This window comes from Triturus cristatus, chromosome 11 (genome assembly GCF_964204655.1).
Source record: "Triturus cristatus chromosome 11, aTriCri1.1, whole genome shotgun sequence".
NCBI lineage: Eukaryota > Metazoa > Chordata > Amphibia > Caudata > Salamandridae > Triturus > Triturus cristatus.
The window spans coordinates 1160815284-1160833846 of NC_140594.1; the positions used below are offsets into that span (position 1 = coordinate 1160815284).

Genomic DNA, 18563 nt, shown 5'->3' on the forward strand with positions numbered 1-18563 from the left:
TACAATAAAATATATCCCTGATGTCTAGTGTACATTCTGCCTCCCCAGGGGACATATAAGTGTTTAATTTGAGCCAGTGGTTGCCAGTAGGGGGCACATGCAGTTATTTGTGGGACTGGCACATATTTTTCTGCACCAGACATCTGCAGAGAGGGAAAACACACAAACAGGAAAGAAGGAGGAAGAGAAAGAAGCAAAAGCCACCACAAGGAAGACATCAGAAACCTGCAAGAGAGAGCTGAAGGTACAGGGAAAGTATGTTAGTGAATTAAAGAGGCCTGAAGTGGACTTAGGACTATGCAGCAGTGGTATTCCACAGACTCACATTTAATTGCACCGGTCGCGTTTTTTAGAGCAAAACTTTGGGCACAAGTACTCTTTCATTTACAAGTTACTTACAGGGGCATCTTCAAGTGGGATGACTTATATGTCTAATGTTTTTAAAATGCCCACTTGCCATATCTCCAGAACACGTCCTATCTTCAAGGAAATATTGGTATGAGCACTACCAGTAGCCAACTCTGATCTATACACTATTTTGCCTACTAGTTCTTGGTCCACTGAGCTGCATCCTATTACTTCCCACCTAGTGGGACTCGTTCTTAACCAATTGAAGGAGACAGTCTACTAAAATTCACAGAGGTCTTCAAAATCCTATAGCCTTCCAAAGATGGTTTGTTTCATTGGGAGAACTCTATAATTCCACTCTGTCATTCCTGCATGCACTCACTCCTGCAGGCACTCGTGCACTTATTGATGCATTCACTCACTCATTCACCCTCACATATACTCCACACTCTTTCAGATATCGTGGCATGGATATCCTCTCACTATGTGGTTACTCACTGGAGTTGGGATATGTAGTTTGGCATCAACTGTCACTTCCCTCATAAAGAACATCCATTTATGAGAAAGCACCCTAACTTTGAATCAAAATTATAAATTGTATTTTATTGCTTTATAAACACGTGCATATTGTTCTTGTCTTTCAGTAACCTTAAACAAAGCATCCCCAGAGCTATCTCCCTACAGACCTCTGAGGCACCTGATCTCATTTCCTGTTTTGGTCTCCATTGGGGTACATTTCCTAGCCAGCCTGATTATCCTGACTTGTGCCTTTCTTCTGGTTCAGCAGCAGCCATGGTACAGCAACACTCATTTCTTCAGGTACAGAATTTAAAATCTTTGGCAAATATTGATGATTTTCTATATTAGGGGAAACATTTGGGTTATACTTACAAAAAGTCTCTTTATTGTAAACCTACTTATGGTTTCCCTGCATCACCTCACTCACATACTTCCAGCGGCAGCTCCTCTGCTATGGCGAAGGAGCATCACCCACCCTGCTGAGTGACAGGCAGCAAACAGAAACGGGAAAAATAAAATAATAATAAACCATTTTATTATAATTGCATTTTTATTTCTGCTGCAAGCAGCCAAGTCTGGGTGGATTGTGCCATGAAATGTGCATGGGGAGGAGTAAATCACACTGTAAAGTGTGCATGATGGTTTGGCCAGTTGTCTAAGGGCGTCCAACCCGTCATGCGCGCTTTGATCTCTCTCCACCCGGGCTGTGTTGTACAGCCGGGTGGAGTAGAGGCACATGCTCCTAGGAGCTGAGCGAGCATTAAACAAGCCCACTCAGGCCGATCACTGTGCTGCTGTCATGAGAGCAGCGTCTTGATTGGTGTCTGGGAGCCTGCGCAGTGTGCAGGGACCCTGAGCAGAAGAATTCCGAGACAGCGGCCGGAAGTGCAGCAGCAGGTAAGTGTTTTATTTTGTATTTATTATATTCACCCCTCCACACCTCCACCCCACTCCACCACTTGTAAGGGCGCGACGACTACAATCTTCTTGATGTGTGCAAACCTCCTTGTACCCATTCTTCACCCCTTTCACACCTCTATGTTGTGTGCCTACACCTCCTGGTGGGCATTTACCACCACACTCAAACTTACTCCTCAGTGGTTAGTAATTCACACTGCTTTATGTCAACCCACCTCAAAGTGGATCAGCATCACCTCATTTTGAACTCAGTTTGGTCCAAATGACATCTCATTTGTCTTCTGCACAACCTCCTTCTAACACATTCTCACTCTCAATAGTTCACTGGGTATCAGTGCCATTGTTTATACACCCAGTCTCACTCTCTTCATTGTACTTGCAACTCTTAGCAGCCCTGCTGCCACATACCTACACACCGCCCAATGAGCACCAACCAGCATCATACGTGTTTTACATGTTGGTCTCCAGATGTCACCCATTGACATCCCAAAGGACAAGCTGCCAGCTCTCTTCCATGTGTTTCACCTTTTTACTACATTACCGCTATCCGCATCCTAGTGGCCTGCATCACTTTCTTCACACTGATACTTACTTTTCAGTCCTGCATCATGAGGTTAGCACGCACCTGAGCCTTTCTATACCTAAGTGATGAGTGATAGCATGTGTTATGCGTATACCACCTTACATGAGGTCCCTTGGAGTCGATCGAAGACCTGGTCTTATGATAAGTAGGTTTTTAAGGCTGATGTAAACTTAGTGAACTAGGGTGTGCGGTGAGGGGCATTCAACGTATAGGCCCTGGGTACAGAGAGTACCATGTACTAGGGACTTCACATGTAAGTATGCCAATCAGGAATTAGCCAATTCTATGTGCTTTTGGGGGACAGAGCAAATACATTGGGTGCTCAACAGCCCTGTTCAGAGTCCATCGACCAGCAATAAAATTCAGCAAAACAAGGGAGGGCGACCATTGTTCTTACACTATGGATCACTGTCTGAGTGATAGCATTTGTGAGGCCTTAAATGAGCTCTCCTGGTGCCTATCTAACTGCAGGCTTAAAATAAATAGGTTTTTAAGGATGGCATGGAGCGGCTGATTGAGGATGGCATTGTAAGTCGTACTGGATTTGAGTTCGGTACAACCGGGCTTGGCATTGAAAAGGCTCAACAGCCCATGGCTTTAAGTGTGATCCTGATTATGTGCAGTACAACTTTCAGAGTAGATAGGAACTCTCGGTTTAAGAGTTTTTATCGGACATGTGGGAAACACTGGGTGGTAGGAATTGTGGGAATCCCCGCAGAATCCAGAAGTTCACTTCATAGAACTGTAAGTAAAATGTGTGATTTTATGCAAACATTGGAGGTATGCAGGACATTGTTGTAAATTGAAACAACGATGTGATTAAGCATTTACTAAAGACATTAATTCCCCTCTTATAGAGCATGTTTTCTCCGTTATGTTGACCGAAGTTCGGACTCCATTTTGTATTGTTATGCTTCCACGTGTTCCCCACGAGAAGAGTCCAACCTCTGTGTTAGTTGCTCTTGTAATCTGCCTAGTAACAGTCTATAAATAGCTCCTTTGTCCATCTGGCACATGCCCAGACTTGACCACATCTGTTATCAGTTAGCCTTGCTTGACCATGTTTTCGCGGGCTCAAGGAGTGTGTCAGCTCCGCCCACATATTGATCTTGTATCGAAAATGTCCATAAAAGGTAACATTCCTTGCCTCATGTTGTATCCGCCCACTTATGAGCCCCTCTGTTGTGTATAAAAGGGGACCGTGTACGCAAGTTCTGTGTGCTACTCTATGCAATACTGAAGAGTGTTGTGTGGATTGTAGGACCACCCTTAAGGGTTAATAAATACTGTCTTTGTACTTTGCAGTTTCCGTGCCAACTTCCTTATAGATTCCATTACAGGAGAGCGAACCCTTGTGTCCTGCGGGCCTAGCTGGGGCCTGTATTCATCAATTGGCGCCCAACGTAGGGCTCATCGGCGACTCGGATGCTCGAAGGACTGGTCGCGACGAAGGTGAGGAACTTGGCCGGGGACGTGATCACTGCCAGCGGCGTCTTAGCCCTGGCATCCCGAGGTTTTTCTTCCTTCCCTTCCGAGCTGACCGTCTGGGTGGCGCCGGTCCCCGACTGAGACCTCTTCTGTCGGTCCTGCCGTGAAAGCCGTTTGGGCGATTGTGGAGCTTGGCAGTTGGAATCTGGACTCTTGATTGGTAAGAACCGGTGTATGGTACTTGCTCCGAGTTTTTGAAGCCTGGTCCGGCTATTTGAGTTTGATTTGTGATGACTAGTCATATTTTGTATTTGTCTTTGTGAAAATATATGCGTTGCAACACATATAGGCAGGTAATGTGGAGAGATTTCTCCGGAGCTGTGTAACTTTGAACGGCGCAACGATTAAGTGCCATTTTTCTATAATATTGCATATTTTGCATTATTCCTGAGCATGCCTGCTTTTAGCGCACTCCGTAAGTGGTGTTGCTGTTTTAGAAACCGGTTGAACCTCGAGGAATCTGCTCCAGCTCCCCCAGAGGGGACTCCTAATAGGGATATGTACGTGAAGCATGGTCTTTCTTCCATAATGTACAGCACAGTATGGAGGAAATATACAAAAAAAGATCCTGAGTTGCGATGGCCTTTGTATGGATCGTTTGATATACGTAAGATTGAGTATGTGGAACAGTGTATGTGTAAGCGGCGTGCTCGTCAGGATATGTTTGAGTGTGTACGGTTGTGGGTGAAGGAGGTGCGTGAGCGAGAGAAGCGCGAGAAAGCGCTGTTTGATAAGGAACAACGGAAGAATGATCATGTGCGAGCCCAGGAAGCGAAGCGTCGGGAAGACAGAGAACAGACAGAGAGACAAGAGAAAGAGCGTAGGCTGCAAGTTTCGGGTCAATATGCTGTTCGGCAGCCACTCTATCCTGTCCTTAATAATCTTGATGATGATTTTTATTTACTAGATCGCTCTCCGCACCCTTATGTTGGCGCATCTGCTCCGAGGCCGCAAGATTCTGTCCCGGGTCCGGGTAAGGTAGATACGCGGTCCATGTTATCGGCTGAGCATATGGCTGAGCTTCGGCAAATCTCTTTCCGTGCACTTAAGGGTAAGGTGTCCATGGATGAATTGTTCTATACGTGGGGGTCGTGGCAGGATAGAGAGAGATTGTATTTTTTGAGTCATTTCGCTGAGGAAGTGATTGCTGCTTTTCGGAAATATTCTAGTGTCTTTGAGCCTGAAGAAGTGACATCGGATGCTAAAGCATTACATGATGGTGTTTTTTCTCCCTCTAAGGCTTCTGATACGGCTCGGCGGCTATTCGCCTTGCGGGACGCGGTGCTGGCCCATAAAGAAAAAGCGCGCCAACGAGCAGGGGAGGAGACGCAGTCGGATTCGTGTACTACAGAAGGCCACTCATCCACCTCTCAATCAGATAAGAGCGATCTAGTGCATGCTAAGCCAATGCGCGAGGCGGCGCCTTTGTATGTTCCTCCTAAAGGAGCGGGGACTAGCTCGGACATTACCTCCGCCGATGCTAAGGGATATTTTGTGTATAATTGGGTTTATACTCCGTGGCATAGAGCTGATGTGATGGCATTAAAGAATGCGCTGCCTGACCCCCGCAAGAATCCAGCGGCCTTCTACGAAGAAGTCGAGGGGGCCTTGAATTCTTGCGTTATGACTTTAGCAGATATAGACCTGTTCTTTGGCCTTATTCTACCACCGGATATGTGGCGATCTGTCCGAAAAGTAGATGATACAGTTGCCTTTAAGGCCCGGTGGTCTGACCTTGAGGATGAGGATAGGGAACGGAAGCCCGCGCAGAAACCGCCCCAGAGTATTTTAGATCTCCCTGCTGCTATTGTGGCTAAGCTGAAGACAATTATTCCCCCTAAAAAGATTGACTGGAATATGTTAGCTGCATGTAAACAGAAAGCTGACGAGTCAGTTGCGGACTTCTTTACGCGCTTTGAGGAGACGTTTCATGATTTTAGTGGTCAGTCGCTTACTGACGATACGGGCCGCCACCTTTTTGCGGATAAATATGTGGTTAATCTGCTGCCGGCAGTTGCGGCCCGTCTAAAAGCGAGTGAAAGTTCTTGGTCTACCGCTACACCGACGGCCCTCCTGACTATCGCCCAGTATTATGAGCGTCAGGAGCAAGAAGCAAAGGGCCAGGAGGAAAAGAAATCGAAAGATTTGAAAACAAAGGTGATGTTGGCACAAGTCTATGGCCCGCCCCGGCGGGGTAGTAATAAAGGTAGGGGAGGATCTTATGGTCCTCCCTCGGGCCGATCTGATTTAAATAGGAACCAATGTGCGTATTGTAAGCAATCGGGTCATTGGGCTAGGGACTGCCCGGTGTTGCATGCATCGCGTCAGGGGCATACCTATGGTGGCCCGCGAGGTAGAGGGGGTTTCTCGAACTTTCGAGGGAATTCTAACGAACAGGCTCGTTTTGACTCTGCTGGGCAGCACCGCGATAGATCAAACGTTTTTGATCGCCAGCATCAGTACCAAGCGTCGGGGATTGACCGGTCGGGGTACTATGACTCTCAGCATGCATAGGAATGCGTTGGATGGGGGTTAGAATCAGTTGAGGTGCCGGTCGATCAGAAGGGCCCTTATGTATCGGCTGAGGTTTTGGGCTCTACTGATCAGTTCCTAGTGGATACAGGAGCGACACGTAGTGCACTGTCTAAGCAATTGGTTCCGGGGGCTCCCCCATCCGGCATAATGGTCACATCGGTAGGGTTTGACGGAACACTCTCCCGAAGCCCTCTTTCGCAGCCCCTCATGTTTAAAGTTGACTCTTTTTCTGCACCCTGTCCGTTTCTGCTTGCCCCGTACACACCGGACAACATTATGGGTCTTGATATGTTAAAGCATTTTAGGGCTACGATCCGTTGCTCCCCTGCTGGTGTACGGGTAATATTGAATGACAATTACCCCCGATCAGAACGGATGTGTACGATGTCTGAGGATGCGCTGTTAGCTACCCTCCCTCGTGCTTTGTGGGCAACTTCGGATACTGATGTGGGACAAATGGTGATTCCACCGGTCCACATTAGCGTCAAGGAGGGGGCGGTGTTACCACGCCTCCCACAGTACCGTATTTCCCAGGAGGGCGAGGTGGCTCTCATACAGATAGTGCAGGATTTGATGGCGGTAGGGGTAGTGGAGGAAGTCCCCTACAACATTTGTAACAGTCCGATTCTTCCCATACTGAAAAAGGATACGGATGCCAGAGTTTATCGGTTTATAATTGATTTGAGAGAAGTGAACAAGATCGTGATACCTCAGTACCCAGTGGTTTCCGATATCACGACGTTGCTTACTTTGGTCCCGCCTACGGCAACCATGTTCTCAGTGATTGATTTGAAGAATGCTTTCTTTTCCATTCCTATTCACCCTGATAGCCGATATCTTTTTGGGTTTACATTAAATAATAGATCTTATCGTTTTTGTAGGATTCCCCAGGGCTACACAGAAAGCCCTAGCATTTACAGTCAGGCTTTGAAACGACAATTGGATTCCTTTGCTCTGCTCGAGGGTGTCGCCCTCATTCAATATGTCGATGACATCTTGCTGGCGGCTGACACCCTGGAGTTGTGTGAAAAAAGTACGTTATCCTTACTTTCCTTTTTAGCATCCCACAATCATAAGGTATCTAGGAAGAAATTGCAATTCTATAGACCAAAGGTGACTTATTTGGGTCACCTTTTGTCTAAGGAGGGACGTGCACTCACACCGGATCGTATCCAAGTAATTCTGGATACACCGAGACCGTCCACACAGAAGGATGTGCGTGCATTTCTGGGTCTTGTTTCTTTTTGTAGACAGTGGATATTGGGGTTTTCGCACATAGCTAAGCCATTGTTAGCCCTCTTGACAAAGGACACGCCTATCCCAATCCCTTGGTCAGATGAGTGTGATACTGCTTTTCAGCAACTACGGCAGGCCCTTTGTTCAGCACCAGTGTTAGGGACCCCTGATTATGCAAATCCCTTTTCGTTGTATGTGCATGAGAAAGATGGATGTGCATTGTCAGTTTTAGTGCAGATGCACGGCGATAAGCAGCGCCCTTGTGCATATTTTTCGGCTGTACTTGATCCTGTCGCCCGAGCATTACCGGGGTGTTTTCGCTCGGTTGCGGCGACAGCTGTGTCAATACTCCAAAGCGAGGGAATTGTGTTATCCCATAAGCTGTTGGTATTAGTCCCCCATGCTGTCGATGCCCTGCTCAATCAAACGAAGACGCAGCATTTGACCAGCGCCCGTTTAACGGGATATGAGTTGACGCTTTTGGCTCCTCATATTACGTTAAAAAGGTGCGTAACGTTAAACCCGGCAACATTGTTGCCATACCCCGAAACCCAGCCTGAGGCACGGAAAGCGCATGATTGTATTCTCGTGACTGAGGAACAAACAAAGGGTCGTATTGATCTCCAGGATACGCCCTTTCCAGATGTAGATGGAGAACTGTGGGTGGACGGATCATGTCTGAAACTACCAGATGGTACGACTTCAGCAGCGTATGCGATTACCACATTGCAAACGATAGTGGAGACAGCACGCATACCACAGAAATCAGCTCAAGCAGCGGAACTGATAGCATTAACACGAGCATGTGAGCTCAGTACAGGACTATGTGTGAATGTTTATACAGATAGCCGCTATGCCTTCGGAGTAGCGCATGACTTCGGCCTACTCTGGAAGGAGAGAGGGTTTTTGACGTCACATGGAGTACAGATAATGCATGGGGAGTTAGTTCATAATCTTTTAACCGCATTGACATACCCAAAGAAAATTGCCATCGTTAAGTGTAGCGCCCATAGGAAAGTAGTTGATAAAGTTGGAGAAGGGAATGCGTTGGCAGATCGAGTAGCACGGGAGACTGCGATGCAGCCCGGTGCTACTGCCGTGTATGTAGTAAAGTCACAGGTGGAAAGATGGCATGATGCGAAGGAGGAAGTGCGAGAAATGCAAAGGACCGCTTCTGACAAAGAGCGGGAACAATGGGCTAGCGAGGGAGAACTGGATGACGAGGGCTGCTGGAGAAATAAGTAGGGGTGGGCGGAATTTGCGGAATTAACCTTCGCAAATTATCGCGAGAATGTTTAAAATTATCGCAAACAAGCAGAAATATCGCGAAGATGCGGAAGTTTTTTTCCGGCATGTTCGCGAGATTTTCTGCATGGTTGCGGGTCGCCAACTTACCCATGTGGTTGCTTGCGGGCGCGGCCATCTTGTTTTGAGTTGTTCTCGCGGTGCATGATCGCGAGAAGAAAGACGTGATCGCGCGACGCATGACGTCACTGCGGGCGCGAACTGTCGCGAGACAGCGCAAATGGCTAAAAACAATACAACATCTCATGGAGAACGCGACCGGATCAAGAAAACTTGTCGGCGAACGCAGGGATTCAGGTAAGGCGATCGCGCGCGCGCGAGAATGTATCATTTTACAGCGCGAGCAAGAAACAAATTATCGCCAAGCTGCGGAAACCGGAATTTTTGACATTTTCGCGCTCTCCGCGGAACGCAAAAATGTCAAATTATCGCAATTTCCGCGAACGGAACGAAATTTTTGCCCAGGCCTAGAAATAAGCAGATGGATAGATGGAAATTACCCACGGCCTTTGTACAGCCTATGGTTCAGATGGCACATGGGCTAGCACATGTTGGAGCTTCCGCAATTGTGAAATTGCTTACCCAAGTCTGGGAGCATCCAGAGATTGCTAGCACAGCGAAGAGGGTGGTGCAGACCTGTATGATCTGCCTGAGGTATAACCCAGGAAAGGGTACTCGAACTCCGGCAGGAGGATTTGTGACACCTACTGCACCCTTCGAGGTTTTGCAGATGGATTACATCCAGCTTGAGCGCTGTAACAATCTGAAGTATGTTCTAGTAGTGGTCTGCGCTTTCAGCAAATGGGTTGAAGCGTACCCTACGAAAGACAATACTGCAATGACTACTGCGAAGTTGCTGCTGAAAGAGTTCTTCCCTCGATATGGCGTCTGTAGACTTCTGTGGAGTGATAACGGCCCTCACTTTGTAGCGGATGTTATAAAGTACGTCTTGAAGGGCCTGGGCATCACCCAGAAGTTCCACGCCGTGTTTCACCCTCAGTCTGCAGGCCTAGTTGAGAAGTATAATGGTACACTGAAGCTTAAGATCGCTAAGATTCAAGCTTCGACGTCTTTGACTTGGCCAGACGCTCTGCCACTGGCGTTATTGTCAATTAGATCGGTACCACACTCTCGAACTGGCCTTACACCTTATGAAATTGTTTTCGGACGCCCAATGAATATTTGGGGTCCACCAAGACCTAAGGCTATGTATGATGTACCTTGTGTAATGATGAGCGATTATCTGGCACAGTTAACGGATAACTTGGTTTCTATCCATCAACAGGTCCGAGAGGCGCTCCCTGATCGGTCTACCGGTGAAGGACATGGTCTCCGGCCTGGGGACCACGTGATGGTGAAAGTTTTCGACAGGACGAACAGCTTGGAACCGAGATGGGTGGGTCCTGAGCAGGTCCTCCTCGCAACGAGGACGGCTGTGCGAGTCTCCAACAGAAAGAATTGGATCCATTCCCTGCACTGTAGGAAGGTGCCGCCCGGATTGGTGGAACCTGCCGTGCTGACCGATCAACGAGAAATCTTGGCTGCAGAGACAGGCCGTGCTGCGGAGCCAAACGCCACCGAGGAGCTCTTTCCGGACCACGCGACTCCTGGAGGAAGGCGATATCATCTTCGACCAAGGAAGTGAGTTTTCCAGTACCGGGACATACTGTCAGAACGGCCCTTGGGTTAGTGAAACGGAGAGCCGATGAGGCAAGGGGGGGGGGATCAGCCCTGCATTAGTGTAGCGACACCCGTCTTGGCCCGCTGGTGAAGAAATCAACCGCTGCCCAAGGGGAAGAGTTCTGACAGACTTTTAGTTTCAGGAAGATATTGGGTTTCATTTTTACCTTGACATGGAGAAAAAGAAAATCCTTTGTGCATTAGGGTTTATGTTGACAGTAGCCATTGTTGGGATAACCACATGGTTCGTGGAGGATGTAACTCCTGCTCGGAAGATTCTTGTGTTGACAACTCCGGTGCCTGAGGAGCACTACTTTTATACATTACCGTATCAAGAGTTGAAGCATCGACAGTCTTACTTGAATAACACTTTCATCCAGATGCTGCATCATACCCACGTTGCTACGAATGCTACGAACTGTTGGATATGTGGGATGATGCCAGCTCATCAGAAGAAAGGAGGAACGCCATTTATACCACTTCCTTTCTCTCATAATGGCTCTTGTAGAGCATGGTATACTTTGCTTTTTGCTACTCGGAAACCGACAGTGGGACGATTGCTCTTCAGACTCAATAAAGAATGCCATCAAGACAAAAATGGGTATCCACAAGCGAATGGGACACTTTGGGAGTGGGAAGAGTACCGACCAGACAATGAATCCATTCCCTACATCTTCACGAACACAAGAGACACTGTGGGAAAGGACAAATTTGTGATTCAAGTAGCACAAGCTCAAGCGGACCTGTGTGTCCAGAGTGTGGGTTTTATCCCTGTTGGTGTTAGTGATTGTATTACTGTTCTGAATATTGATGGGTTGAACAATAGTACCTTTTTAGCCTCCCATAATACGTACTTTGTGTGTGGAAATAAAGGTTATTACCGTCTGCCGGCTGGGTGGTCTGGGGTATGCTATGTATCATTTCTATTACCTCCTGTATTCCTAGCTCCCGCATCTTATCATAAGGATCTGAAATTATTGAATAATGTGACTGTAAATAGGTTAAACGTACTTTATCACTTGACGATGTAGATCAGACTGATACCAGTCTGCAGCAGTATATTGATTTTAACTTAGGATTGTTTTTCTTTGTTGGAGCTGCCCTGAACAGTAGAAAGATCCGAAGATTAACAAGAGTGGTAGAAGCGGTGACAAATCAGACCGCTGCTGCTCTTGGGAATCTTACGGAGGAATTGCAAATTACTAGAATTTTTGCGTTGCAGAATCGTATGGTATTAGATGTTATGCTAGCTGACAGAGGTGGAGCTTGTAAAATTATCGGAAGTAGTTGCTGTGTGTTTATTCCTGACCACACACCGTCAGTCTATAATGCAATTAACAGGTTGCATAAAATTGCAGCTGAAATCCATACAGAAAACGGCACTTGGTCCTTTTCTGGATGGTTTTGGGCGTTAATTACTGCCTGGGGATGGAAGGTTCTAACTGGTCTCTGCATTATTGTAGCGGTTCTGTTTTCATGCTGTATCTGCGTTCAATGTGGTCCCTCACTCTGCTCATTATGTGTATCATTTTGTATCCCCGATAAGAAAGCTATTGCCAATGTCACTTATCAGAAACGTTTAGCTAAGGAAGTAGAAGAGATGATGATAATTGATATATATGATGATTATTCTAACAAGCCGGATGTCTTCAGTAAATGCTGAAAGGGTCGTCTGTTGTAAATTGAAACAACGATGTGATTAAGCATTTACTAAAGACATTAATTCCCCTCTTATAGAGCATGTTTTCTCCGTTATGTTGACCGAAGTTCGGACTCCATTTTGTATTGTTATGCTTCCACGTGTTCCCCACGAGAAGAGTCCAACCTCTGTGTTAGTTGCTCTTGTAATCTGCCTAGTAACAGTCTATACATAGCTCCTTTGTCCATCTGGCACATGCCCAGACTTGACCACATCTGTTATCAGTTAGCCTTGCTTGACCATGTTTTCGCGGGCTCAAGGAGTGTGTCAGCTCCGCCCACATATTGATCTTGTATCGAAAATGTCCATAAAAGGTAACATTCCTTGCCTCATGTTGTATCCGCCCACTTATGAGCCCCTCTGTTGTGTATAAAAGGGGACCGTGTACGCAAGTTCTGTGTGCTACTCTATGCAATACTGAAGAGTGTTGTGTGGATTGTAGGACCACCCTTAAGGGTTAATAAATACTGTCTTTGTACTTTGCAGTTTCCGTGCCAACTTCCTTATAGATTCCATTACAGGAGAGCGAACCCTTGTGTCCTGCGGGCCTAGCTGGGGCCTGTATTCATCAACATTGTGAGTAAAATGTTGTGGAATCCACAAGAGGCACCCCACCCCGGACTCCACCGGCAATGTAGTTTACAAAAATATGTGGTATTGGTCGGCTTTTCCTAGAAACAGTGTGCACCCTTGCAGCGAAAGTCATAAAAGATAAATAATATAGTACGCCCATCCACTAATTAAGTACAGATACTCTGGTTGGATTTGACACGAGGGTGAGTGAAAAGTTCAAAAGGTAAATTTTATTGACTAATGATTTCACAAAAATAAAAATGCAGAAAGCACTGTTGGACTGACACATCGGTCACACCACCAATAACCCAGACATCAACTAACTTCCAAGCACACCATCAGTAAGTCACAACATACACATACTATCAGCCAGCTGCTGACCCACCCACACACCTCTGGTAAACTGCCACTACACAAACATACCACCAGTCAACCCGCCTCCAACCACATCCCTACTGTCAGTCAGCCACCATTGGACACACACGCCAGTCAACTGCCACTTCATATGATGCCAGTCAACCACCACTACACACACAGACTGTCAGTAAACTGCCATATTATACACCTCCTATCAGCAAACACACACACACACACACATATACACACCACCAGCCAACCACCACTTAGACATCCCCATGAAGCTCCACGCCACATTCAGTTCTAAAACACTCCCAGAACGAACTGACCACACACAAAGCAAATACAGAAAAAACATATGTTTACTTAAAGAAAGCACATTCATTTCAGTTTCTTTTTCAAATTAGAAAAAGCCCACTAATTTGTAGAATATTCGACCCAACTTTACTTGCATGCAGAATAGATGTTACTAAACATATCAAACAATTGGCAACCTGGTTTCAAAATGGAAATAAATGGTAATGCAGATCATAAGGTCAGTCGCCTTTTACGCTTGTCGTTGATTCCAATGCGTAAGTTGTTTATGGTACAGTTTAAAACATGGGGCAGACATAGGCTAGGATTAGGGGGACACTCTGGGCAGTACATACAACTCTCCTTTCCTAGACCTCTTCAAACACAGATTCTCCATCTGTGACAAGTCTTTTTTAGATGTTGGTGGAACATATTCAGAAAAGTGTCTCTCTTCCTATCTAACACATCCTCCACCACTCTGATTCGAGGAGCACCTGCTTGCTGTACTGCAGCAAGGATGCCTAAAGCAGACTGCTGAAACTATGCAAAAGACATCTTGGATTCTGGAGAATGACCTTTGAAAACAATGAAAGGATGCAAAATTAAACAAATGAACAGCCAATTTCTTGCAACTGATGTATGACTTTTGAGCAGCATTTTAAGGGTTCAACCTTTGATCTTCTCCCATGTCCTTGGTGTATGATAGAATGCATACTGGTCTGTGCACTTCGGCGACTTCACCAAACAGTCACAGGTGAAGTACTTTCAGTGTGAAGTTTTAAGCCTGTGGACATCTCTTCTGCCAGAAATGTTCAAAGCAAATAGTTTATTGCCACGCAAGGCAGTGCTCTGTCCCCTTTTCAGCTTTTTCATACAAAAGCTCTAGAGGGTGACCTTTAAGGTTAGAGTGGATTGTGCCACATGGCACATACATAATTGCACCCTTCTTTAAAAATTGGCAATGTATAGATCGTGGCCTTGGCAAAAAAGTGTCCATGTAAGTTCCCACACAATTGTTTCACTGACTTCAAAAGTAGGACAACTGGGATCAAATGAAGAACTCCTTCTGGAGTACAACCTTAAATCACATGTTTATCTGGTGGCACTTTTACATAACATATGCAGCTCACTACCATAACATACTCTCTTACTGGGTATGTACTGTTGGAAAACCAAAACATCCCTTGAACAGGACCAGAGACTCCTCCATAGTTATATCTTGACCTGGAACATAGATTCCTGAGAAATGATCAGTTTCATGGTCAAGAACAGACTGAATCTTGAAGAGACATTCGCAATCGGGATCATCTCGTGGCAACGACGTAGCATTGTCCACAAGTTGCAGCATCCACTGCGGAAACAAATATCGATCTCTACGTATGATTTGCTGGAAAAGAGCAGTTGCCATCAAGGGAGTAGTAGACCAGTATAATGACAAGGATAGCTTCTTTAGCACTTGCACCAAAAACTTCAAATCCTGGAACTGTCTCATCTCATGGAGGTTTGTGTGAGTCCACCCGGTACCTGTCGAGTGGGTCTTCAGTGTGGCATTACTGTCCCTCAAAAACTGTTCTGTATACATATACAAAATACGTCCTCAATAAAGAACTGAGAGAAAGTGAGAGGCAAAAAGGTCTTTATATTGACGCTATATCTTGCAACACCACTAAAGACAGGCCTCACCATGTTCGGGGCAATCCAGGGTTCAGTACTTCCAGTGGGAAGCCTTCAAGACACTGCTCACAATCCATCTTGCTCAAACTGCACTACTAAAGAATCTATTAATATAAACCAAACAATGAAGTTTCTACTACAAAAAGATACCTAGACAGCTCTTAGTTGCCACAAAGAGCTGGACCGAGTATCCACTGTACTCACTCCGCACAGGCACTGAAAACACCATAGATATCGCACTGGAAAGTAAAAAAAATGAAACATTACCCATAAGGTAACTCAATATAGATCCATTAAGGGAATCAAAAGCTTAGCACAAAAATAAAAAGGGAAAAATATTAAGATCACAATACAAATGCTGATAAGAAATAAAACAGGTCACATTATAAAACATTATTTTAGAAAATGCAACCAAAGGAGAGGCAACTCATTCATGAGTCCAAAAATTAAAGCTTCACACATCTTGAAATGGTGTTGATAAAATCCAATTCTTTATTTTCTTTCCAATTCACTTAATAGCATACAGCCAACACATCTCGCTCACACACATCAAACTTCATCAAGGCAAATAATCTTTTCACAACGACCGTTCATAATCTTTCCCATCACTAATCCTGATACTAACGGGCACTCGCAAGGTTATTATCATTTTATTTTTCCATGCTAAGGAAGTGGGGCTGGGCAGAGTGGGGGGGACGAGTGGTTGCACTCTGTAACTCTGCATAGATGTTTGGCCGGCCATCTTGGGCCAGCCAAACATTCATGCACACTTTGCATATTCTCCACCCAGGCTGTAATGCATGCCCAGGCTTGCATTCCCTGTCTGCGCACCAAACCAGAGTGCTTAGACCAATCATAATGCTGCATTGCGGAGTTGTGATTGGCTCAGGGGAGCCTGGCTGCTTCCTGCTTCCTGTTTGACAATAGGCCAGGAAAAGGAAAGAGAAGAGGCGGCGACTCCCCTGCCTCCCTATCCCCATCCCTGCCTCACTACAGCTTCCCGGAAGCAGCCGCCACTGCCACTCGTCACCATTTAAATCGATTGTCCTTCATCCTGATGTCTTGTGTGCACTGTATTCTGAGAAATGTATGGACTCCATGCCACAAATGGTGCAAACAAAACATCCCATCCACAGGCAGCCAACCATACCCTGCACACAGCCTTTGGTCATGGAGATCAAGGGATTGGCAATAGGGCTTGGCCTGTGTCCAGGCCCTATGGCCAAACCAGCCGGAGGCAGGCAACAACCGTGCAGACAGTCAACCCCACACTGCGCACGGCCTTTTGTTGTGCACAGCATGGGGTTGGCCACAGGACCTGCTTCCAGCCAGTACCTGCATCCAACTCCCCACAGGCAGCCATCCAGAGGTAGCCAACCCCATGCTGTGCATGGCCTTTGGTCATTCATGATGTGGGGTTAGCTGCAGGGACTATCTTGCAGTCAGGTCCTGCTTCCATCTCCCCTCAGGCAGCCAACCAGACACTGCACACAGCCTTTGGCCCTGTGCAGTGGGGTTTTGGCCACAGGGCTTGGCCTTCTGCCAGGCCCTGTAGCCAAACCCCTAACAGGCTGCTAACTCCACACCACGCACTGCCTTTGGAGTGCTCGCCATGGGGTTAGCCTTTGAGTCCCAGGGAACTAACCCCTGTGGCAAAACATATATATTAATGGGAGGGGAAGTGCAGCCCCCTCTCCAACCCTCAATTGGCCCTGGCAACCCCTTCCCTAGAGCCGTATTACATTATAAATGGAAGGGAGCCATGTGGCCCCCCTTCCCTGCGCCGCATTTGGCACTGGGGACCCGATCTACTGGAACCGAGTAATTAATAAAAGGTGGGTACACCCTGTCCCCCTCCCTGAGCCTAATTAACCCCTAGGAACCCCTAACTCTGATGCTGAAATTTTGAATAAAAGGGAGGAGACTGTGTGGCCCCCTTCCCAAACCTTCATTAGGCCCTGGGACCCCATCCTCCAGGGCCATATATATTCTAAGCGGGAGGGGGGCACGTTACCCCCCGCCGAGCCTCTTTATGCCCTAGGGACCCATCTTCCATGGCCGTATTTATTTTACAGGGAAGGGCCACTCAGCATGCATATAGGAAGACAGCAGTGGACAGGGATGATGCAGCTTCCCCAATGGGCACTGACACCCACTTTCAGAAAGAATAGAAAAACATGGTCCGAGGACACATATCTAGTAGGAAAGCCTTCCTGCAAAACAGTGAATCTGCCCAAAAAATATCCCGAGCCTTGGGCACTGTTGAATTCCATAAGCCCCTGCAATGGCTAAGAAATGTGCATTCTGTTGTATGGGATGCCCCAGGAAGGGCAGGAGGGCCACCATCAAACTAAACAGTGTGCTTGGGGCGGCCAGACATGCAGCCCGCCTGGAGCCAGTGCCTTTGGCACATAAGTTATAGAGTGCAGGTCATTCTGTTTGGGGTGGGGTTAATAAGGCCACATTTCAAACATGTTGAGAGTAATGTAAGGGCTCTTGCATACATTAATTAGAATTAATCATGCTTTGGTGACAATGTGGCTATTAAGTGAAGGGTTACATGTGTTAATGAAAGTAATTCAAGGTGGCACCATTCCAAAATATGTCAGTGTTGTTGCATGTGTTAAATATGACATATTTTAACTTCGAGCAATGTGGTAAAACCTTGATACCCTAACGTAGCCAGTAGGACTGTCTTTTTGAGGATGACACTCCTGTATATGGGTTGGGTACAGGCAGGGGGATTGTGGTTTTAGGTTTTAGGGCCTGTTGGCAGTGTGACCATTTCTAAGGATTCCACCAAAGGACTTTCCATCTACCTAATTGTAGTTATATATATATATATTACTGCATAGTATTTAGTGTCCCCAAGCTCCTTTTTACTGGGACTGAGGAGTGTAAGAAACGTAAATGCTCCTTCAATGGCTCTGTAGACATTATTGAGTTGAGCAGCTCATTAACCCTTGATTGCAGTTCAAAAGCAGTGCTTGGTCACTAGTTGCCTTAATTAGATTGTCCCGTTAAACACCTCAGAAGACACTGAGGGGCATATTTACAAGGTCTGGCGCATCTCTGCAAATCAGCAGGGACGCGCCAGAACACTTGCGACAGGCAAAACCACCCGTGCGCCACCACTGATTTGCCGTATTTACAATGCGGCCACGCAGTGGCGCACGGATGGGCAGATGCATGTCGCATCCCCCTTCGTAAAGGCGGCGCATTGCTGGAGTCGCGTCGCAAGCGCGACGCGGCTCCAGCAAGGCTCACGGGCACCCTATGCCTAACATGCTGCGTCACTCCTTGCACCTGCTTCAAGCAGGCGCAGGGTTTTGACGCAGAATGGCCGTAAAAGTG

General features: G+C 46.6%; 1 protein-coding gene across 1 annotated transcript in view; it reads left to right on the forward strand.

Moving 5' to 3' along the window:
* Positions 1-18563, forward strand: part of LOC146788637 (putative cation-transporting ATPase 13A5) — a 452938-nt gene that overhangs the window by 381789 nt on the left and 52586 nt on the right. The window contains exon 26 of the mRNA XM_085635829.1: positions 993-1167. Coding sequence (XP_085491955.1) covers positions 993-1167 — 175 coding nt within the window. The remainder of the gene's footprint in view (positions 1-992; positions 1168-18563) is intronic.